This window comes from Cyclopterus lumpus, chromosome 4 (assembly GCF_009769545.1).
Source record: "Cyclopterus lumpus isolate fCycLum1 chromosome 4, fCycLum1.pri, whole genome shotgun sequence".
Lineage (NCBI taxonomy): Eukaryota > Metazoa > Chordata > Actinopteri > Perciformes > Cyclopteridae > Cyclopterus > Cyclopterus lumpus.
In genome coordinates this window covers 14,134,197-14,158,704 of record NC_046969.1, presented here as the reverse complement: position 1 = coordinate 14,158,704, position 24,508 = coordinate 14,134,197, and the positions used below count along the sequence as shown (strand labels likewise).

At 42.0% G+C, this 24,508-nt stretch overlaps 1 protein-coding gene across 11 annotated transcripts; it reads left to right on the top strand.

Annotated features, from left to right (window-relative positions):
• The first annotated feature begins 5,200 nt into the window (after positions 1-5,200).
• dazap1 (DAZ associated protein 1) lies at positions 5,201-24,434 on the top strand. Of its 11 annotated transcripts, XR_004609368.1 has the most exons (15): positions 5,201-5,335; positions 6,551-6,591; positions 8,044-8,210; positions 8,780-8,845; positions 9,972-10,079; positions 10,295-10,343; positions 14,137-14,219; positions 17,511-17,658; positions 17,839-17,871; positions 18,443-18,613; positions 19,211-19,375; positions 21,438-21,482; positions 21,593-21,685; positions 22,114-22,273; positions 23,577-23,687. XR_004609368.1 is itself a non-coding variant. In XM_034530602.1 (13 exons), the coding sequence occupies exons 1-13, from the start codon at positions 5,304-5,306 to the stop codon at positions 23,747-23,749; spliced, it is 1,308 nt and encodes a 435-aa protein (XP_034386493.1). In that variant the 5' UTR covers positions 5,201-5,303; the 3' UTR covers positions 23,750-24,434. The 11 variants fall into 11 exon arrangements, 6 of the variants coding, with proteins under 6 accessions (XP_034386493.1, XP_034386488.1, XP_034386489.1 ...); XR_004609366.1 differs by having other exon boundaries at positions 21,593-22,273; XR_004609365.1 differs by having other exon boundaries at positions 21,438-21,486; positions 21,593-22,273.
• The last annotated feature ends 74 nt before the right edge of the window (positions 24,435-24,508 follow it).

Genomic DNA, 24,508 nt, shown 5'->3' with positions numbered 1-24,508 from the left:
CAGTTGTGCATGAGCTTGGGGAATACTCCAAAATGGATACTTCTATTTTTATTGTAAATTAGTTTTACAATTATTGCATGTTCTAAGATTGTTGACTGACTTTGCATAGATAGACAGCATATGTGTAAATGTGATGGTCCAGTTTTTACAATTAAGTATTACACACGGTATTATAATTTTTTAGTAAAATACCCTCTCAGAGATCTTGCAAGTAAAGCGGCCAGTAAATTATCTGCCAAAATGTATGATATACGAGTCTATGAGAAATGACCCACTTCATAGCACTAGAGGCTGATATTCATGTGTTTTGCCAAACGGCAGAATATGTATTTACCAAATCTTACACAACTTGAATGCAGGTATTGTTTTGCATTCAGGAAGTATTGAGGCGTTAATTCAATAAAACATCTATGACAGGATTATTCAAAAACTGTAAAGTGTAGCAGAGATCTGTTCTAACACAACTTCTTCTAAAGTAAAAGACAGCTTTACCCTGAAAACAAAAACCTTCCTGCATGTTCACATTATTATGCATTTGAGGGTGGATGTGACAATATGGGTTCTGCATTTACATTTTTTGTTTGATTGGTTATATAAAACTTGAATGATCCTGCTTCATTGCAGAAGCAAGTACCTGCTTCTGTGCCTAAGATTATTCACAACCCAAAATGGCAATATATGATGTATTTCCACTGGTGTAGAAAGTATTTGGATAATTCGCTCAAATAAAACTACCCATGCATTACAAGTAAATATGCATTAATAATTATAATAATAAGTTCAGAAGTACTGGCAAACAAAAAAGTAAAAACACTCATTGTGCAGAGTTGTTTCCTGTTGGTAATATTGTTGAATCATTATTGTTGATGCACTAACATATAAGCAGGATTTTATATAGTTGAATCTATAGCACAAATATATTATATTATACAAACTTATCTTGGATCTTATTAGTAAATCTCAATTTGAAATAAATGAAGAAAAGTACAATATTATCCTCTGGAATGTCATGGAGTGTCCATCCATCCATCCATCCATTATCACCCGCTTATCCGGGGTCGGGTCGCGGTGGCAGCAGGTTCAGCAGGCCGACCCAGGCTTCCCTCTCACCCGCAGCACTTTCCAGCTCATTCTGGGGGATCCCGAGGCGTTCCAAGGCCAGCCGGGAGATATAATCCCTCCAGCGTGTCCTCGGTCTTCCCCGGGGCCTCCTACCAGTTGGACGTGCCCGGAAAACCTCTAATGGGAGGCGTCCAGGAGGCATCCTAACTAGATGCCCGAACCACCTCAGCTGACTCCTTTCGACACGAAGGAGCAGCGACTCGACTCCAAGCTCCCCCCTGATGTCCGAGCTCCTTACCCTATCTCTAAGGCTGAGCCCGGCCACCCTACGGAGGAAGCTCATTTCGGCCGCTTGTATCCGAGATCTCGTTCTTTCGGTCACGACCCAGAGTTCGTGACCATAGGTGAGGGTTGGAACGTAGACCGACCAGTAAATGGAGAGCTTTGCCTTCCGGCTCAGCTCCCTCTTCACTAAGACGGACCGGTACAGCGCCTGTTTTACTGCTGCAGCCGCACCGATCCGCCTATCGATCTCCCGCTCCACCTTACCCTCACTCGTGAACAAGACCCCGAGATACTTGAACTCCTTCGCTTGGGGTAGGCAGTTTGCCCCCACCTGGAGGGAGCAATCCGCCGGTTTCCGGCAGAGCACCATGGCCTCAGATTTGGAGGTGCTAACTCTCATCCCTGCCGCTTCGCACTCGGCTGCAAAACGCCCCAGTGAATGCTGGAGGTCACGGTCCGAGGAGGCAAACAGGACCACATCATCCGCAAACAGCAGAGAGGCGATCCCGAGACTCCCGAACCGGATCCTCTCCGCCCCCTGGCTGCGCCTAGATATCCTGTCCATGAAGGTCACGAACAGGACCGGTGATAAAGGGCAGCCCTGGCGGAGGCCAACACCCACCGGGAACGTGTCTGACTTACTACCGAGGAGACGAACACAGCTCCTACTGCAGGCATACAGAGACCGGATGGCCCGTGCCAACGGGTCCGGCACCCCATACTCCCGCAGCACCCCCCACAAAAACCCCCGAGGGACCCGGTCGAAAGCCTTCTCCAGGTCTACAAAGCACATGTAAACTGGTTGGGCAAACTCCCAGGACCCTCCAGTAATCTTGCGAGGGTAAAGAGCTGGTCCACTGTTCCACGACCGGGACGGAATCCGCACTGTTCGTCCTGAATCTGAGGTTCGACAAGCGGTCGGAGCCTCCTCTCCAGCACCCTGGCATAAGCTTTTCCTGGGAGGCTGAGCAGTGTGATACCACGATAGTTCGAGCACACTCTCCGGTCCCCCTTCTTGAAGATGGGAACCACCACCCCGGTCTGCCAGTCCATGGGCACTGTTCCCGACCCCCATGCGACACTGAAAAGGCGTGTCAACCAAGACAGCCCAACAATGTCCAGCGCTTTCAGCATCTCAGGGCGGATCTCATCCACCCCTGGCGCCTTGCCACCAAGGAGCTTTTTGACTACCTTAGCGACCTCTGCCAGGGATATGGGTGAATCCACCCCAAAGTCTTCCGGCGCTGCCCCCTCTCCGGGGGACATGTTGGCCGGGTTTAGGAGTTCCTCAAAGTGCTCTTTCCACCGCCCGACGATGTCCCCAGTCCGGGTCAGCAGTTCCCCCCCCCTGCTGAGAACAGCCTGGGGTAGACCCTGCTTTCCCTTCCTGAGCCGTCGGATGGTTTGCCAGAACTTCCTTGAGGCCAACCGAAAGTCCTTCTCCATGGCTTCCCCGAACTCCTCCCATGCCCGAGTTTAGCCTCCGCGACCATCGTCGCTGCAGCCCTTTTGGCCCGCCGGTACCCGTCAGCTGCTTCAGGAGACCCCTGGGCCAGCCAGGCCCGAAAGGCCTCCTTCTTCAGTTTGACGGCTACCCTCACCCCCGGTGTCCACCACCGGGTTCTAGGGTTGCCGCCACGACAGGCACCGATGACCTTCCGGCCACAGCCCCGAGCAGCCGCGTCCACAATAGAGGCTTTGAACAAGGTCCACTCGGATTCCATGTCCCCAGCCTCCCTCGGGATTTGTGAGAAGTTCTTCCGGAGGTGGGAGTTGAAGACCTCCCGGACAGGATCCTCTGCCAGACGTTCCCAGTTCACCCTCACTACACGTTTGGGCTTGCCAGGTCTCTCTAGCCGAGTCCCCCGCCATCTGATCCAACTCACCACCAGGTGGTGATCAGTTGACAGCTCTGCTCCTCTCTTCACCCGAGTGTCCAAGACATACGGCCGCAGATCAGATGATACGATTACAAAGTCGATCATTGATCTCCGGCCTAAGGTGTTCTGGTACCAGGTACACTTATGAGCCACCTTATGTTCGAACATGGTGTTCGTTATGGACAAACTGTGGCTAGCACAGAAGTCCAACAACAAAACACCATTCGGGTTCAGATCGGGCAAGCCGTTCCTCCCAATCACGCCCCGCCAGGTTTCTCTGTCATTGCCCACGTGAGCGTTGAAGTCTCCCAGGAGAACTATGGAGTCGGCAGGCGGCGCCCTTTCCAGGACCCCTCCCACCGACTCCAAGAAGGCCGGATACTCCGAAATGCTGTTCGGTGCATAAGCACAAACAACAGTCAGAGCCTTACTCCCCGCAACCCGTAGGCGCAGGGAGGCGACCCTCTCGTTCCCCGGGGAAAAACTCCAGCACAGCGGCGCTCAGCCGGGGGCTCGTGAGTATCCCCACTCCCGCCCGGCGCCTCTCACCCTGGGCAACTCCAGAAAAGGACAAAGTCCAACCCTTCTCCAGGAGCTTGGTTCCAGAGCCCATGCTGTGCGTGGAGGTGAGCCCAACTATATCTAGCTGGTACCCGCTCCACCTCCTGCACCAGCTCCGGCTCTTTCCCCGCTAGTGAGGTGACGTTCCACGTCCCTAGAGCTAGTCTATGCTGCCGGCGATCGGCCCGCCCAGGTCTCCCGCCTGGCCCGCCGCCCGGTCTGCATAGCACCCGACCCCGATAATTCACCCTGCGGGTGGTGGGTCCACAGGGTCATGGAGTGTAAAATAGTAAAATAAGAAATGACTAATGTATAAGTAACAAGTAAGTAACTCCAAGTTGTACTTAAGTGCAGTACTTTAGTAAATGTATTGTGTCGAAAATAACTTGCATTCAACCCATTGTCAACATTTTGGGAGCAGAGCAACTGGGTTCAGGCGGAGACGAGGATCAAACACCGATTGTGGTTACAGGTCTACTTGCTCTACCCAGTGAGGTACATGAGCACAGCGTTACACCTTTTGTACTGTGCAGAACACTCAGACTTTGATCGCTCACCTTGTCACAGGCTATTTTTTAAAATAAATTATGTGAATTGTGCCTAAAAGGTGATATTTAATTGCACCACATTATGTTTCACCTCTGTCACTTAGATTTGCATTTCATTATTTAAATATCACCATTTAATGCTGTCACATTTGTGTAGTGTTTTATTAAAGAGTAGATGACATGTGATCATCTCAGATCAGCAACAGAAATATAATGACTGGAATGAACATATAGGACTCAGTTCTTTGTGTTTGAATTGTATTTCTTATACATTTGTACTGTATATGTTGTTGTTGTACGCAGGTCCCTTTTAAAATAAACCTTGTTTTCTATCAGACTAAATGTTTAAATACAGGATGAATATAAATCACACCTGACTCATAGACAGAATGCTCCCAACTGGAAGATAACCATCAGATAACACTTTTCTTTTATCCCAGCAAAAATAATCGGTCCACACGTTAGATATTTTTGTTTTCTGCTATCAAGCCCTGATATCTTTTTAAAAAAATTGTTTTCATTATCATTTATTGCACTATTGTTTTGTTAGTTAATTTAATATTATTATATACTATTGTTTGTATATATAGTGTGCATTTTAATATTTAATATTGCTTGACGTGTATGTATAAATGCTGCTGTAATAATAATAATGTAATAAAGTATATCTATCTATTTAGTGTTGTTATGGATGCTTCTTTCACAGCTTTTTCTTGTAAAATCAATGTCCTGAAATGAATGCCTAAAAGCCCCCCGGATGTACAGCACGTAGATCCCGCTGTGAAGAGCAGAGAGCGGACTGTTGTAATGTCCCTTTAAAGGCCGCGGCCCCCTGCAGCGTCGTCATTGCGCAGAACAGTTTGAACCAAAAAGCGGAGTGACCTTCCTCCGCTCTCAGTCTGAGACGGGCAGCACTGAAGCAAGAATCCGGTCGCAGCTCCGACAGTCCCCCGCTTTAGCCTCAGCAATGAACAACAACTTAGTCGGAGATGAAGTCGGGTAAGATCCGTTTAACCGACCCGTCCACTGCGGACGCGTGCGGCTGTGAAGCTGTAACTTTATATTATAATATTATAATTAGCTTATTTATTGTCAAGCTGGTCATTTGACAGCTAACGTTAGCTGTCGAGCTAAGCTAGCCGTAGTAACTCAGCTAGCCTGAGGAAAGACGGACAACAAAGTGAAAGTGCTCATCAAAGTACTCGGTTGTTACTGTGTAATAGACCGTGTATTTCTGGAGCACTGTCGCTTGTCCGGGGACGTGTGGAAGCGTAGCGACTTATTGCAGTGTTGTTTCCAAGTAGCTCCTGAGCTAGCGCAGCTAACGATTGCCAGCGAAGCGAAAGTCTCCTCTTCTTGACTCCTTCAGCGCGAGGACGTTTAGCGGACACTGCTGGAGGAGGATGGAGCCTGCTCGTCCGCACGAACCCCCCCACACTTGGTATCACAGCCGCTACACTCCGCACCGACGGGTTTCAGCGGCGATCTGCATGATTTAATGGACTCGTTAGCTGGTTTGATCTTAGTGCCGCTTAAACTGTCGTTAAACTTCGAGTTGTGCAGCCGGCATCCCGAGTTCAGCGGTCCGCGTGCGCGCAGACGAGCAGCCGCTCTCGTGTCCTCTGGCTGGATGCTACTCGGTGTGTTCAGAGGTGAAGGCTGGAGACGGTAACGAGCGCGCCGCAGCTCCTCAACTCAGTCTGTCAGCCCGGTGCTGCGTTAGCATGCTAAACGCGGTGGCTCTGCTGCCCCCGGGGTAACTTACGTGGCACGAGGTTCATACAAAGACGAGGGCATTACGGTCAGTGTCAGGAGTCCGAAGGGACGTCCATGAGCAGGATTGGACCTGAACATTGGTTACCATGAACACGGACCTTTAACTGAAGCTGTGTGTGTGTGTGTGTGTGTGTGTGTGTGTTTATCTCTCAACTCTGCACCAGCGTTGGTGGCAGCGGTGCCGCGTGTTGTGTAATATCTGTTTATTTGGCTCTTGAGTCAGCTGTAGCGTTGTTATGGCTCTGAAACTGGACTGCCAATCTTCTCATCTGCCTGTGTTGTCAGTCTTTTAAGGGCCTCTGAACAGGCACAATGTCTCCCTGCTTGTTTGCATGTCTATTGTATGTGACGTGTATAACGATACGTTTATCCTTTACTCTAATTCAAAGTGATGAGTAATGATTGACTTATCTATCATCATGTATCTACTCTTTTCAGGAAACTTTTTGTGGGAGGATTGGACTGGAGTACCACACAAGGTTAGTTACGCTGTTTAACCTGTGAAGTCACTTCATTTCAGGCAGTATTGTTAATTAACAGGGATTTGTTGAATGCTCATGTATTAGATTGTTTGGTTGTCAGACTTAAGGATTTCGTTGCTAATTTGTTGGGACTCTCGCTTGGAGTTTGAATCAAAGTTGAATAAAGTCTTAATAGGTTATAAGGAATAGAGTAGAGATGGACAATGTGTTTTAAATACAACATTTACATACAACAGTTGGTGCTGTCATACAATAATTCAAATAAGGGTGTCCTGTATGATTTGTGTTTGACAATCATTACTAACAGGTGTGTGGTGGTCTAACGGATAGAGATGGCCTTGCTTATTTAGTAGCTATTATTATCAATGATATCAAGTGTATGATGACAGTGATGTACATCACATGACACCAATTAGATAATTTAACAGCACTGATGCATATTAAAATGTATGAAAGGACTACAGATGCAAATTAGCTGTAGCTACAGTCTGGTACAATGCATCAAATGGTGACATTTGTGTTTTAACTGTACATGGTCCCTTTTTAAACAAAGATATTAAAAAATATATATCAATTTACATTATATTGACATCAGGGCTGGTGGAGTCTAATTGGCCACTGTTCCTCTTTAATAACAGTTTTCCTGTGTTTGAAATATGTCCTTGGGATTTTTGATATATTCTCCATTTTCACTTTGCAAATCACTGATCAGTTGCAAACTGCAAACACTGGTGGTAGCGTTTACATTAGACAGTCTACATTTGGTGTACATTCCCCTCCACTGACTAGCCAGATCTGGTATAGTTTGTCTAAAGTCCTTCACTGGCTCATGCTCGATTGGCCATTGTGTAACTTTAAACAAGGGCTTGTTTGTGTTACAGCACACTGCTAATGTTAAGATCTGAACCACAACTCAGCGTAACTCTGAGCTTGTTTCCTCAGCGATGCCCCAGGGCATCCCAGCAAGGAGGAAAGCAATTACGATAACAAACTGGCTCCTCATTTGTTCAAACTTGCACACTTTGCTGCTGCTGCGTGCTTGTGCGGGCGTTACAGTACGTTGTTGTATATTTGGTGCCATTTAACATGTGTTTTTACATTAATAACCAAAGGTACAATTATCAATTTTCTGGCATAAGACAAATCAGGTCACTGGATGACTTTCATGGAGTGGTGCTTGTGTCACCCCCCCCCCCCCCCCCCCCCCCCCCCCCCCCCCCCCCCCCCCAACCCCACCCACACCTGTTTTTACTGCAGGTTGAAGTGCTGAAGATATTTTCTTAGCATCATTTATCATAATGAAAGCATGAGTTCTATAAGTCATGACTACACTTATTTGTGTTCATGAGGCAAGCTGGGAAAAATTATATCTCAGATTATATTTGCAGCATAGTTGTATGTTTCTGTGCTTATTTTTCATGAAGCACCACTGTTTCTTTCTCTCCTCAGAGACACTTAGAAACTACTTCTCACAGTATGGGGAAGTAGTAGATTGTGTCATAATGAAGGACAAAACTACAAATCAGTCGCGAGGCTTTGGCTTTGTCAAATTCAAAGACCCCAATTGTGTACGGACAGTGCTGGAGACAAAGCCGCATAATCTTGATGGAAGAAATGTGAGTATTTTAAATCAAAGGAGCAGATAGTCATATCAACCTGAGTAATCTGCCTGCACATTGTGTGAGCAATGTGAAAAATCTCATACTGCATTTCACCATTCAGAGAAGTTAGAAGTTATTCAAGGTGAAGCACAGTTGTTCTTGCCTGCTGGCATTAGTACAGACGATGCACTTACCACACTTTTGACGTTTGTTGCCCAACAAGACATACCTGTTTCAAGTCAAATTAGCAAAAATTGGCAAGCAAACCTGGATTTCTCTGAGATGGCAGAAAAGAAACAAGCAGTTGTTAATCTTCCTCTCTGCATTTCAATCTATCTATAATTAATGATATCAAAGCAGAAAGCTCACCATGAATGACATATTGCAACCATTGCTCTGTTTAAGTAGGCGGAGACGGGCATAACATTTTATTGGCCATATATTCAAATTGATATCCGTATATCACGTATGTTTCCCTTTTGTGTGAGCTGAGTCAATATACTGTATTTGGTTCAGTGAAGAAGAACATTTGAAGGTGCCTTTATTTGGGGCTACAGTTAAGCGTTTTCTCTCTTTGCTGTCAGATTGACCCGAAGCCATGCACTCCCAGAGGAATGCAACCTGAAAAGTCTCGAACCAAGGAGGGCTGGGTAAGAAATATCTGATTTCTACTGGGTAGGCTGGGAGTTTCTGTTGGAATAAGACTTGGGACATCAGTCCCTCGCCCTCTACTGAGGTTGGACTCTTTTCATGGCTATGTGGAGACCTTGAGTTTAATTTATAAAAACAGTTTGACTTTGACCTACATTTAATTTCTTCAATGAGTGCAATTAAAAAAATAAAATCTACATGGCCTTCATTCCTTTGAGAACTCTAGAAATTGGTTGGGGGTTTTGATAAATCACAGAAGCATCTGACCTCCATTTGTGATCAAGGGACTGCAACAATATCTGCACATTTTCATAGATGTAACAAAAAGGTCTCCTGAAGAGGTCATAGGTCTGTATCACCATGTTTAATAGTGGAACTATAACAACACTTATGCATTGCCTTTTTTGGATGTAGAACAGTTTTCTTTATTTAAAAAAAAAAATGGAGGATTTTTTATGCCTTCCCAGCTATAATGTATTGTTCTTATAACAGTTGTCCCTTGTTGAATACAAGTGAGAAAACACAAGTAGCACTAGAGATGAGCATCATAATTGTTTTGAGAGACAGAAATCTATGCAGCAACTTGGGTCATTTCTGGGTCGATCAACAAGCCACTGCTGATCTATTATAGTCATTTTGTCCCTTTGGTCAGCGATGGTTTCAGTCATTGCCCCTTTGCTGTCAATACAACATTTTTGTATGTCATAATTTAGCTGTAAGCATAAATTGTATGTTCGATGCTTTTAGAAATGAAGCCCTTTACTTCCCACTGGGACTCCATTCACTGATTTTAAGTAGCTACCACTGAATGTTTTTGTAACAAAGCAGAACATGTAATTGTTAAAAAAAATCCTTGTTGTAAGCAGCCTCTAGCCTTTGTAGCGTGAGTGCAGTGCACAGCAATGGTGAAATGCTCAGTGGTTGAGAGTAAGTGGAGGAAGCCGTGCTCTCCGATCTGTGGAGACTAGTGTTTGCATTGACATGACATGTTAAGAATTATACCCCAGGGCAAGAGGAGAACCTAATTTCTTCTGCACTGTTTGAATAGCTGATGGCTAACTGTCCCGTAACCAGAGTGATCCTTTAACAGACATTGAAATCCATACACTCCTTTTTTTCTTTCAGAAGGGCAGCAAAGCCGATAGCAATAAATCAAAGAAGATATTTGTAGGTGGAATCCCCCATAACTGCGGCGAGCCTGAACTCAGGGACTATTTCAATAGATTCGGAGTGGTGAGTATGGAGAAGTGCATAATGCAGTTCATATCGACATTTTGACTGCTTAAATAGATGTGACATTGAACAGGGTCAATACTGCAGTACAACCCATTTGTTATTAAGCGGGATAGGACAATTAATGATTTGTTCAAAGAATATTTAATTGTTTTATGAATGGACCGTGTCTGCTTCTATAAATGCAGCCACTGTTTCCCTTTGTCCCATTCAAGGTCACAGAGGTGGTAATGATCTATGATGCGGAGAAGCAGAGGCCCCGAGGTAAAAGCTGATCCCGTTTTTTCTCCCCTCCATACCGTACCATCTTAAATCTCATGACAAACTATTCTGGCCCAAAGAGAAAAAGTCCATTAAGCCCCAGATATTCAATTCAATTTAAACGCTGTAAGCCATAACATGAATTTTATGTATGGTGAAGACGCACAATAAAACACAAAAGCATGTTGGATAAAAACCTCGTAAAGTCAACACAGCTCACCATCAAATGGGAAATCTGACTCGACATTTCTAAAGGTGGAATCAAAAGCTTATTGTTATGCGAAATACACTGTTCTCCTGTGAAATTCATGAAATTACCTTCAGTTTATCTGATGGTTACATTACATTTCATTTTCATTTTGGTTTTACATTTGTGCAATTTTAATTTGTCCACATAACACAACAGCAGATGGGACTTTAAAAACCTTGTCTCAGCCTTTGTCACATGCTCAAATCTGACAATTGTTTCAGAAATATTGCATGCTCTGATTTGGACTGATGCAGTGTCCTTCATGACCGTGTGTGACAACATGAGTCTGTTCCATGAACACATTTCTACTCGGTAAATAGGCAGAGCAATGAGAGAGGCTATCTTAAAAACCTTTTGCCCAGATTATTGTTTATTGGTCACAGACAGGGTGGAAAGAGTACAAATCTTTAAGAGCACCGTTAGATTCCCTGGACTTACTGCAATTCTATTTGGGGTGATTATGACAACGACATCAGAATCCAAAAGCCCAGCTTATTGTGCACAGAGGTTGTGAAAACTTTGAGGAAGATGTTTCAGTAACACATTGAGATTTATCTGAAGAAGTATGAAGAATGTCACGGTTTTAGTCCTTTTTTTTTTTTTTAAAGGGTGCAACCCCAGAAAAACCAGAAAGTATCTCCTCTAAAATGTATTGAATGCAAAATGTCCATTCCTTTAATTGGAAGGATGTAAAAGCATGTAATGTTTGAAAAGCAAATATTTGTCCATTACATTTTTGGGATCTATTTCTTATTGATGTCATATTGCAACATAAGTGTTTTTAATGTCAATTGTCTTCATCAACCTGTGATAATGCTGAAAGGTCAGTAAACTATAGAAATATGCTGTGCAAAGGAAAGTAGGTGATCCAAAAGCAGTACTTTATCTCAACATGCAACTGGCATATATTGAGAACAGTTTGAGCATCTAAAGGGGGGATGTGCCCTTCAAAGAGGCTGATGTTTAATATTACATTGTTATCATCAGAACAATGGAACTATTTGAAAAGGTTTTACTTTGCTATTTCAAAAGTCTCTCTAACCTATTTACTGACAGTTTAAAAATGAGACCCTTAAAATCTCAGAAGTGTTCCATTCAATCATTTTTTAAATGATATGTTTATGACATGTGCCGACACTTATTAGCATGGATGGCCTCACTGGGAATCGGACCCTGTGCCACTGGCAGTGTTGGTGCCAGACTCTGCCCGCTGACTTCCAGTCAGAGCTGTTTCATCTGTGTTTGTCCTACATAGCAGAGATGCAGCGGCCACCGACCCACAACATGTATTACTGCTCCCCCGCCCAAACCCCCATTAATTCTCTATTGGGAGAAACACAGAATAGTTTGTCATTGGGATTTAACATGTATTGCGCCAGTAACTACCATTACATAATCTTTAATAGTATTAACACTTTCTTTTACTAAAAACATTAGTTACTATCAACGTTGGAATAAGTTTTCTTTAACTTGATATATATATATATATATATGTGTAACTGATACATGTATCTTATCTTAAATGCCATAGTATGTGTTTTCCCATATGTAGAGAGTTAAGTATTTTTGTAAGTAAGCCCTTTTCTATTTTTCTTTCTTCTGTCCCCCTTCTCCTTGTGAATGGTTTGAATGTGATTAACGGTGTCTCTTAAGATTTGTCTTTTCTCCTTTAGGTTACTGAGCATTGACTGGTAGCACAGAGATACAGGCCAAATGTAAAAGCACTCAAATATTTTACCTGGTTAAAATGGGGTGTGTACAAAGTTGCATCAAATTGTGAATTTGGCGGAAGGGTGGCTGACATTATTTGATGAGGATTCAACTCAATTCAAGCAATAGTTTAGCAGCAATTAACCTTTTGCTAAGTCCCGCCCCTCGAACGCAGACCGACCAATCAAAGCATAGCATTCGACCAGGGGCGGACAACTCTCCGGCCGTCCTAGACTGCAGTCGTTTCAGATTTTCTTAATTTTTAGGCTGGTTTTGTATTTAAATGATTGTAACAATGAATAAAGACCAATCCGTCTTTACAGGAACCGTGTTGTTCCTAAACTACATTGTCTTCTGTCTCGATCACCAGGTGATGTGGTGGTTGACTTTTACCCTGTGATCTGTAGACTGTAACGTCTTTCTTTATCTTTTTAACTTGTTTCCACTGCTGAACGCATATTATAGACCCTTTGGTCTGCTTTTCTCTAAAAATTACTTTTTTAAAATAATAATAATGAAGGGAGGTGCCGTTAGTAATTTTGGGATATATACAATTCCAGCAAAACTAAGTTCATTAATAATTACAAAAACAAAGTATTTATATTCATGAAACCCAAACCAGTGTTTTTTCACTTAATTTTTGTGTTAAAAAAATCCCCAATCCAAAACCGATTATTAAATCATCAAAATATTTTTTCTGGCTGTATAAATCATTTAAAATGATCTCACAGTTCTACGTTTAGTCTGATAGTCACTCCACAGAGTTTTTAATTCACATCAGTTTCATCAGTTGTTGAAATCTGATTTGAGTAACACGTCTTTAAATTGTGAACTTGAGTGTAACCAAGACATGTAATGTCTTTAAATGTGTCAACTTGGTTTTCAATTTAGAGGTCATTGACGGATGTTATTAATAGCAATAGATCATGATGCTTGGGAATGCTTGGCATGGTACTAGAGGTCTCTATAATCTCAGTAGTATTGTCTTTAATTGGATTCAGGTTAGGTCCCCAAGTAGAGATGCGCACACAACCCAATTCTGCCATCGTGGAAAGTCAATCAAATTGAAAGTAGATCATTGCAGCGCAGCGCGGCCTGCTAACCATCTATTGCAGATGGTCTGAGTTTACTGAGCCAACAAGTTCTTACTCTTGTTGATGAACATTGACCATACCCCATTAAAACTCTTCAAAATCAGCAACTTGTCACGTTGTGGAACCAGTTGTGGCCTATATCTTTGTGTTACTGCTGTGAGCAATACTTTAACTGTCCATTTTAGGCTTATCCTGGCTGACTCAAAAGTAAAATACTGAATTTGGGAAAGCTTGGAGAAAGCTTTAGGCATTCTACAGTTTGTGTTTCTCCATATTTTTGTGATGCATTAACAATGGCTGCGGCGAGTGTGTGCTCCACAGCAATATACCAAGGGACAGATCAAGGTGGGGTTTGGATGAAACGGCATGAAGTAACAAAATGTAATATTAGTTCAATTGGCATTTATCAATGTTAAAGGGAGGAAGATGGACTTCATTTAATGTGACATTTCAAATTAAATAAATTGCTGCACTTGTCATTCTTTATGTTTAGCAGTCCTGCATTGTTATCTTCACAAAATATTGCACTGCACGGTAAAGAGAAAGGTTTCCGTCATTCCCCCAGGCATTAGTCTTGGATTTGTGTTGTTCTGCGACATCATCCGAACCCCAGGAGCCTCTTGCTCAGCCTTGACAGATCCTCACTCTGCTGAAGCCCAATACTGTTCTTCATCTTGTGTTGTCACAACCCCCTTGCTACCTTGCCCCCTGCTACCTTGATTCACTCTTGGTCGTTGGCTAGGTTTTGGATTTATTACTTTCGAGGCCGAACAATCAGTGGACCAGGCTGTCAACATGCATTTTCACGACATCATGGGCAAAAAAGTGTGTAGTTGTAGTTTTATTTTACCCTTAAGATCAAACAGAGGCTTGGGCGACAGAGTGAGAATTATGCAATGATGCTGTTTTAATTTGTTCATTTTCCAGTGGCTTCCCATTTGCAGCATCATCAAGCACATAGTTAGCATCAAACAACAACGACTGATCAGGCTACTAATCAATTTACATATCATAGTATTATTATTATTGATGATTCTTTGCCCTAAACGTACTACCCTCACACGTATTGCCATACGTTCTAGTTTCTAGAGGCACAATGATCCTTTACTAATGCTGTTATATCACAGTTTCTGTAGTCGCCTAAGGCTTTGTTTAAACCGACCACTCCTTTAGGATGTCTTAATTCCATTAGGTTGTCCTTAAAATATGAAAGTTACAATAATTTGCTGTTTTTTACTTAAAATTACATATAATGTAATTAAAATATAATAAATCAGAATGAATATGAATCACCTAAAGGATTGGTCCATTCAGTTCTGTTTCTTTCTTTTGTTTTCTGATATTTTGTTGGCAGGTCACTTACATGTCAACATGTTTTCTTTCTTTCTTTTTTGTTCTTTTTGAAAAGTTAAAGAAAAAGCTCAGTGACCTCATTTGAAGAATCTCCATACTGTGTCTTTCAGTTTTCTAAATAACAAATGACAGTTCTCTCTGAAATGCTGCTCAGGATGAGATACGAGTCCCTATAATATTTGCACGTTACTTCTTAGTGTTTATTTTAACTCTGTGTGTGTGCCAGACGGATGGGATGGGGTTTACTGCGCAAAGACAATTCAGATTGTGTTAGGTAAGCTGTCCATCCGGGAAAAAACTATAAATTCATTTTGGTGTTATATTTAAGCCCATCTCGTAACCTTTTGGCACTCCTTGTATTGAGCTATTGCTTGTGGCAAACACCACCCACCTGGCACCTCTGAGTAAAACAAACCATTAAAATATACAGTACTACTTGGTGCATAACTGGCTAGGATTGGTCCTGAAACTTGGGTTTTAAAGGCACTTCTAAAGCTCTCATTCATCAGCCCCCCTTTTCCCCAATGGAGACATTTTGTAATTAAAAGCTTTTATATTACTCTACAGAGATACCAGAAGTGAGACTGCTTTCTGCTTTCAGGAATGATTTGTGGCCAGAAGAAAAATATTCAAAATCACCCAGTGTAGTCAATCATATATCATCATGTCCTTGATCGTTACATGGCTGCAGAGGTGTTTAAATAGTTAAATATAAGTGTACGATATTCAACACTCGAAGACCTTTGTGTATAATTTAGGTTTTGGTTAAGGATTTCAGCTTTTATTGAAAGCGGCGACTTTTGTTGTTGTTGTTGTTGCTAATAAGCGCTAACTGTTGTGGTGTTTCTACACTGAATAGTGAGAGCAGTGGATTGTCTTTTGTGGATTTTGGTCCAGATGAAGCCTGAGTTTCTGTAGGTGTCACACTCTTTGTTAAGTCATGTCAGTCAAGCAAAGGAGACATTTGTGAAAGTATTTTTGGGGGTCTTTTGTGCTTTTATTTGAGGGTGCACAGTAGCTAGATGACACTGAATGAAGGGAGAGAGAAATGGGGAGTGACCTGCTTCCAAGTTTACTGGCAAGAGTCGAACCAGGGACATTGCGATTTGCTGTCATCACCTCAAACCACCGATCCTGAGGCCCCCCGCCTCTGTTTTTGCTAAGCAAACTATAGATGAAAGCTTGTTTCTTGTGTCCCAGTTATATATTTGGCTGTTGTGGTTAGACAAGGAAATGTAAAGTTTTCCCGAACCGGATTTATGATGGACTTTTGTTATAATAATCAATGATATTGAGGCATTTCTATTAAAATGTCATTGATCATTACATAACAATGGTGAAACAAATCCCATTTCCTTGCTATATGATTTAGCCCGACCTGTACACTCTCCACTGGTGCCTACCCTTGACTTTGCCCTGGTTTCCAGTCGGAATCAAGGCTCGACTTAATCCATTGTTCTTGACTTGACATTACCTTATGCTGGGACTTGAGGGAGGTTGGGAGATATGAGTTACAAAATTAGAAATTGGAGCACTTCAAACTGTGGAACAAATCCCAGGTCTGCTGTTGGGGACTGTACAGAAGTCATAGTATCCATCACTCGTCGCTGTGATGCCCACGGGAGAAAGCGCTCAGGTAGCTGCTGGCGGCGCCGAGGCCACTGCCGGAAACATGTGCATGTAATTAGGTCGACAGAGAAGGAAGAGGGAGGCTGGGGAAGGTGGCAACACCTTAAAGCAGGGAGGAATTTGTGATTCGTTTTCCTCCTGCAAGGTGACCCCAATAACTCAACCCCTCAGTCTATTTCTGGTTGCCCCCCCTTAGTCTCAGCCTGTTTCCTTGCTCTGGTTAACTGCTGGTAGCTTTGCCTAGTTACAGGAAGGGCAATTTGTTGTTTTTGGAGCAATACATTTATATGTGATGCAAGGGATTCAACGGTTACTTCGATGGACGATAACTATACTTAAAAGTTCAATTTGATGAATGTTTTGGATGGATAAAGTCTTTGTTAACATATTAGTATTATTATAATTGAATTATCAAAAATAAACTCACCATTCTTATATTTGAAGTTTTGGTTGTAGAAAGTCCTCTAGTAGCTGTCTGACATATTGAGGTCAAAGTATATCAGTCCTTCTACTCAATTGGAAAAAACTAAATTCTCCCCTTTGACACAGTATGAAGATTCAACTTTAGATTGACTGAAAAGACTGTTTATTTGTAATATTTGCATGTGTACCTTTTCTATATTCTGTTAGACCTTTAGATACAAATTTCTCTACATCCATTTCCCCCCTAAAACGTATTCCAAATAAAAGAAATAATAGATTATTTATAAGTGTTAGAACCAGAGAAAGGTAAGTCATGACCTTGCATTAGATGTCTTTATCATATTTAGCGTAATTCATTGGAGGAAAAATAGTTCTATGTTTCTCAGGTATGTCTTAAGAGGCTGTGATCTGGAGATGGTGAATACAAAAGAAAGTTGATAAATTACTATCTGCATTTTCATTTTGGCCACCATGAAATTCCCGCTTGATAATAACTACCTGAGACGCATAGCTGCACAGCTCTCCTGGCTACACAGTAATATAAACTAACATAGTAGCCCCACATTATTCCAATAAACATAAAGTGAGAGATTTCAAACTGGCCCACTGTTGAGATTAAATAATCAGTGGTAGGACAGGGTTGTCTAGGTGAGGCACTTCGTAGGCCTTACACTGGTGATGCCAAATGTGCCCTCCTTGTCCTTTGTACAGGTGGAAGTGAAGAAGGCTGAACCCCGTGACAGCAAAGCTCCTGGCCAGCTTGGCCCTGGCCAGTGGGCTCCAAGGGGCATCTTGAGTGCAGCTAATGGTTGGACGGCACAGCCTGCCCAGGGCTGGCAACAGCCTTACGGGGCACAGGGTGGGTGGGAACAAGTCCCAAGTGAAGAGCGAATGAGGCTCGCTCAGAGGAAACCCTTAATAATAAAATGTGTAAACACCTGCTGCTTCACATTCAATTTGTTACACTTTCATGTTGAATATTAAACAATTTACATTTCTTATTGCCCCAAGATTAAAGCTTGTTTTTCTCTTTCTGAAGGAGTGTGGGTGTCGACTACCGGCCAACCGATAGGTAGGTGTTTGATCTCCACTTGACAACACAGAAAATATATTTTCTTTCTTATTTTAGGGAATTAGTTGTTTTTTCAGTATGTTGCATAACTGTGAATTGATCTAACTGCATATAGACTTTCAGTCTTTTCCAAGTGCTTATCTTAAAACGCTTGTGTCACAAAGATGGACGTGCACTCTGTGCGGCCAATAGGCTGATGGCATTGAACAGCACATGTTATCAGTGATTCATAAAGGCTGAGGCTGCTGATTTGCTGCTAGACACAGATGGCAGCCTTGAATATATTCCAGCCTCCCTCTGCCGTTGGTCAGGCTCAGTTTCATATCACCACCTCCGGGTCAACCTGCAACACTCACTGCAGTGTCGGCCCTGTGCTAACTTGTTCAGCTTAAGACTTGTTCTGCAAATTCCGTTTATAATCCAGTTATTTATCAACTGTATGTCTGTTATTCAACCATTCAATAAGACAAATTAAAATGTATATGTGCTGGCACAGATATTACTTGTATTGCTTGTGTACTTAATCCAATATATAAAACATATATTTACTTAAAACATTTCTGTAAAATAGATCTGTTCTGTATTGGAGCAGGCGGGTATGGACCTCAGTTGACAGCCAGTCGTGGAACCCCCACACAGCCTCCGTCACCTTTCAACGCATTCCTGGTCACGACCCCAGCGGGTGGCTTCGCTGCACCTCAGGGCTACCCTCAGCAGGCCTACAGCACAGCACCTCAGTATGGTCAGTGATACTGACTCACTCCTGCTTTGCACTTTGTTGTTCTTTTCACATCACTACAAAGTACTAGTGATATAGCATATGTCACAGCAACAGAGTTAGGTGGAGATGGGGGAAAAACAACATTTACATCAGCAATACTCTAATTGGTGTGTAAAATGTGTTAATTGAATCTATGTCAGGTTTTCCAGGCAGCTTTACTGTTGCTGTTGTCGGGGAGGAACTTCCACCTTATCGGAGATAGACAGACTGACAGATAACCAGCATTTCATGAAATCTTGCTAAAAAGCCTGTGCCTATTATGCCACTGTGACAAAATATTGAGAAAAAAAACAGTGGAAAAGAAGCCCACAATTTGTTCCAACCGCTGATATGTGAAATAGAAATTTGGACGTACAACTTGAATTCTAACTGGTGACCAGTAGTGTTTTTTGTATGATTAAGTGGTGTGGTCAACTAGATTGACGAGACTACACTATGTGTAGAAGATGATTTTGGCTTTTATTTAGGGACACCAGCATTTGGCTTTTGTACTTGTACATCATATACCATCTGTGATAAAGCAACAGTCATAGAAATGACCTTATTACTCTCCAACAGGTTACAGTTTCGGCACACCCCAAGCAGACCAGTATGCTCCACAGGTTCCTCCTCCGCCCACCACTCCAGGAACTGCACCTCTGGGTTTTGCCCCTGCCACCACACCAACTCAGGACTTGAGCAAAGCTCCCACTGGGCAGCCTGACTTCCCTTATAGCCAGTATGGTAAGAATAGCATTGTGCATTAAGCAGTTTGCTGCCCTATTCTCTCCCATTTGATTTAAATTCACTCCTCGACCCTGCCCATCTCCCTGGATATTTTATTGGGTGCCACTCCATCTCATGTAAGTGCATTTCTACAACCCTTAGACAAGCAGGAGCTTGCTCTTGGTACCATTTAGCTTGAACTGCTCTACATGCATACATGCTTCTTGCATACATGAAGGCCTCTGGGTCTGTGGTGAAGATGCTGCTGAAGTTTCACCATATCCTGGAGTCTTCAGCAGACATATCTGTCAAGTTTTTCCAGCTTGGCTGTGGATTGGTAAAAAGATTGGTAGTATTGAATTAGATCATCCTGCCTTGCAATGTTTTTTTGGAGTTTTTATTTATTTTTATTTTCCAGGGAGTGCAACCTTCTCTTGACCGACTGACTTGTTTCAAATGTTCTGACCTCCCCTCCCCCCTCTCTCTCTTCCTCTCTGTTGATGACTTTGCTGGCTTCTTTTCCTGGTCTTGGCACAATAGCGACAGAAGCCACCAGCATGACAGTATTATGCCTGTGAAACCTTATTTCTGCAATCAGGCATGTCCAACCTGCCAAGCTACCTATAAAAAAATGTCCAACATGTCCATCAATTTATCACACCGGAGCTTTGCATGTTTGTCTACAAAATGTTAACTTTGAGCTGGACTGTGTTCATCCTGGATAATTATTCCTTGTGGATCTGTACTGAGTTGAATTCCTGGCCAAAATTCATTCAGCATGTAGGAACTTGAAAATTAGGTATTTCATCAAGTCACCTCTAGAAAATGATGTGCCTTATTAATCGCTATGCCTTAAAACAATTAGGAGGTTGCTGCTTGAAGTCTGTGATAACAGCATCCATGGAAAAGGAACACTCTTCATTCACCATTCACCCATTCAGTCACATAAACACACAGTCAGATGCTCATTTGGAAGTGATATTTATTCTTTTGGCTTGCTGTTATTTTTCTTCTGACTTTGCTTACAGCTGCTTCACACTGCTGGCTCTACATTTACAGCAGTCGTGATCGCTGCCAGTCATGACAGGTGCACATCTCGTTCTGTGTTTCTTGCCTGAGCTTATCTTCCATCCAGTTTTTTGCATTTAATGTGCGCTGTTTCACAACCTTTTTTACGAAATTAACATAAAATGGGAAATGTTGATGATGATCTGGACACAAATCTCACACCTATATCATGAACGTTTATGTAACAATAGCAGGAACTGGGTATGACATTTTTACCTGTGTAATATTAGTAAATGGTTGAAGTGAGACAAATAAAGCAAGTTTGGTTCTAGTTAAGTTTGGCTCACGTGGAGTTAGGAAGTAAGTACAAATAATTTAGTTAGAGTAAAGATTCAACTACTAGTTTTTGAGTTTTTAATGCATCAATATTTGATGCATAATATATTTAAATTATTACCACCATCCAAGCAGGCATTGGCTTTACTTTTGTAATACTGTCACAATAAACATTTTGTTGATTTTCTTTTGTCAAAACTTCTGGGTGCATTCAGGAACATTGTGACATCGGACATTTGAGAATTGACCGCCGAAGAGTCATATTTTGCTTCACTTTAGTTATGCTGATGATTTTACAGAACTTGATTACACAAGTAACCCACAGTTTTGAAAATGGTTGGCGTGTACAACTGGAGGACACAAAACAATGATGAAAAGTAACAAAGATAAATCAAGTTGATTGTCACAGCATGCTGAAAAGTCATCAAGACCAATGTCGGCTTAGAAAATAGGAAATCAATCTTCAACATTTTTTTTTCAAATGTGACGTTTACAAGTCCTATTTTATGGACTAAAACATGCAAAACCACCAGTGCATTCTAGTTTTCTGTTTCTAGTTGCTTCACTTTCATAACATTTTCTTGGTCATAGGAAAACATATTTCCTACGTGAGTTGCATCTTAGCATATCATGCACATTTCTCAAGATGTCATGACCCAAAGCTGGCATGATTTAAAAAGTCAGGCATGCTAGCAGATAGATCACACACCCACACTCCATTTTGTTTTGACTTCAGGACGAAGCTGAGCAGTGAGGCCTCTCAGAGCATAGTGCAGACGCAGTAAGTGAGTATAAGTGTGCAGCTCTGTTAGGCCAGCGAGGGGGGGGGACTATGTAGTTGGCCAGCAGTATCTGGGTTCAGTCAACCTGGTCTCCTCATCTCCCTGATAGGCTTTGGTAACTACCTTCAGGACCCCTCTGCCTACGGACCATCGCGTCCTTCTCACAGTTATGGTCAGGATGAGCAGGGAGGATATAGTGCAGGTAGGTGCCAGCATTGTCTTCTCAACCACAAAAGTAGCATTTGTTCAGTAATGTAGTGTTTATAGAGCTGCAACCTGGTTCTTTTCCTCTGTGCTTTGTATTTGCATGTAAATATTGCATGTACATACAAATGACTGTGTGTACTCTTGTACAGTAAAACTCAGCCACGACTGAGAGGATTTAATACATTTACTTTGAAATTTGTCATGCAGAGCTCTAAGCAGTCATCTCCCTCGGTCGCTGTAGCTTTACTATACCAAGACAACCCATGTCCTCCTTTTTTGTCCACTCTCTCTGTCCGCATTGCTTTGCAGATTATAGAAGGATGATCTAATTGTCAGAAACGTTGTTCATGGTTCAGTTGTCTCTATGCATCAGCAGTCCATTCACCCATTGTCTTTTTCCCATGTACTGTCTCCACATTATAGCTGAAGGGATGAGAAAGGAAAGAAGATTTAAAGAAGGAGACGATGGCAGTAAATTTCCAATTTCACTTGTCTCTTCTCTTCTGTCGGGTGGTCCTGTTGGGTCTGCTCCCTCTTATTTTTGTTCTGTTCATGGAGCACTTTGAACACCCCAAAAGAAATGGTATTTTCTAACTTTTCTCACCTTTCTTTTTTTCTTTCTCTCTGTCTTTCTGTCTTTCCACTCCAGTATGTATTGTTGACATTTCAAAGTCAGTGCTGGAAATTAACCAGCAAGACACTGGCTGCAGCTTGTTTTCATATTTGACCAGTCAGTTGGTAGCAAACCACTCAGTTGTGTTCACACTCTAATGTCCCTTTGGCTTGGAGCGAGGCTGGTGAATTTTGGTTTGCGCCAGCCTTTAGTTGGTTAGTTTCCTTACCCAGGTGTCACTGTGGCTCCCTTGTTTGTTTGCAGGGGGGTGGTGCCATCCAGTGTCTGAATAGATGAACATTATGCGTGTTGCACTGATCATCAAGAAAATCTAGACATTGTTTTCCTCAATAAAGCACCCTTTAAGTGTTTATTAAATTCTTTATACATTTTAACAATGTTACACAATAATGTTCAACACTAACAGGCTCATTGAAGGAATACAGTATTTAAATCTAGAGCAAAAAAATCCACCATGAAACTTTTAAAGCCTTGACATAATATACAAAAGGCATATTTCATTTTTAAAATCTATTTAGTCGTTTGGTGTGTCACAGTTCATTTATGTATATAACACTTCATAAACACATCTTTTTGAAAAGAAGAAGTATATCTTTTAGATCCCCAAATATATCTATATATATATATATATATATACATCTAGTAAAGATTGAATTACTGAATTACTGATTAAAGTAAAAATAAAAAAAGCTCATAAAACAAGACAGCCTGTTAAACCTATCTTTTTTTACCAGTTAACCATGGGGATCAGAGGCTGGCTACAAAGTAGATGCTGGACACATGCTGGTATCAGTGGAACAAGAAGGCAGCATGACGATGATCATTGTGATGTACCAATAATTCAAGCAGCTGCAGTTGAACAGCACTTGTAACTGTTTTCCTAAAAGGAATACTTCACCTACAAAATGACCATTTGTACAAATATATATCGCAAAACTATATCAAAACATCTGTTTACAAACTCTCACAACTTGTGCAGAATGATAATGATATTTTAGTAAAAATGCATGTGTTTGGGAAGTACTGAGTAAATGACTTGGACTTTTGAAATAGTTTACTAGACAACGTTTTCTTCAAGCATTCAAAGTAACATGGGGAGTGTAATTGATAGGCAATTAGATATTGTTGTGGGTGAAGTACCTTTTTTACTTTTAAAGGAGTCATGACGGCTTCTCCTTAAACAGCGTCTGGTGACCCTGACTTTAAATTCATCTTCTCTTTCTGCTGCTCTCTCCTCTGTTGTCCTCCTCAGGGTACGGACAGGAACTGACAGCCTTCAGTCACAGCTTCGCAGACCCCAGCCAGCCGACGGCTTCGTACGGGGCCCCGACAGCACAGCCCACCGGCGTCCCCCAGACTGCTGCCACTGTGTTCGGCAGAGGGCAGAACCACAACGTACAGAGCTTCCACCCGTATCGACGCTGACCCACCGGCCCCCTTCCCCAACTGGGCAGGGTCGCTGTGTAAAGTAAAAAAAAAAAAAAAAGAAGTCAGGGAAATGTGTGTTCTCGCTAAAAAGCAAAACTGGAGTTCTGGATTGTTCTGTGGGAATGTTGACTGCACAGTTTGTGAAAGCAGGATTTCCAGTAAATTCAAAAGGGGTCTAAAGAAACCCAGGTTTTTTTTTTGCATAACTTAATGAACATTCAGCAGAAAGAAGCTTTTATCCCCCTACCCCCCACCCCATATTTTATAGTAGAACTAAACTACTTTGCAATAATTTTGATTGTCTGGTCAAACACTAGCACAGAGACTATATGTAAAGAGACTTGCATATAAATATGTATATTTATGGTGGACACAAATGAAAACAGGGTCTCAAGTTTCCTCAGCTTTAAATTCTAGGGAAAATGTTTTTATTTTTCATTTGGTGGATTTTGTTTACTTTCTGAGCCTTTAACGTTTGTTTAAAATGGAGATTATTATATATATTATACACAAACTGTGCAATTTTTTAAAAAGAGAATTTTGTACTATAAATGTACACTTTGCTTGTTTTTTTATTTAAAGATGTAGACTTCCCTCAGGTGGCTCTTTTGGGTGCATTTTTTGCACTTACGCAAAAAGTAAAAAAGGACAAATTATTACAAAAATAAATGTTTTAAGGATAGAGTGCTTGTCCCAGATGTTTGTATTTGATTGTGGATGTATTTGCTCGTGGTGTTTTGTAGGGGAATACTTACA

Bases quoted from the DNA above. Each gene is read 5' to 3' on its own strand.
- dazap1 (XM_034530602.1), top strand. From the start codon at position 5,304: ATGAACAACAACTTAGTCGGAGATGAAGTCGG. The intron at 8,846-9,971 runs GTAAGAAATATC...TTTTTCTTTCAG, and splicing joins CTCGAACCAAGGAGGGCTGG to AAGGGCAGCAAAGCCGATAG. The intron at 17,872-18,463 runs GTAGGTGTTTGA...GTATTGGAGCAG, and splicing joins GACTACCGGCCAACCGATAG to GCGGGTATGGACCTCAGTTG.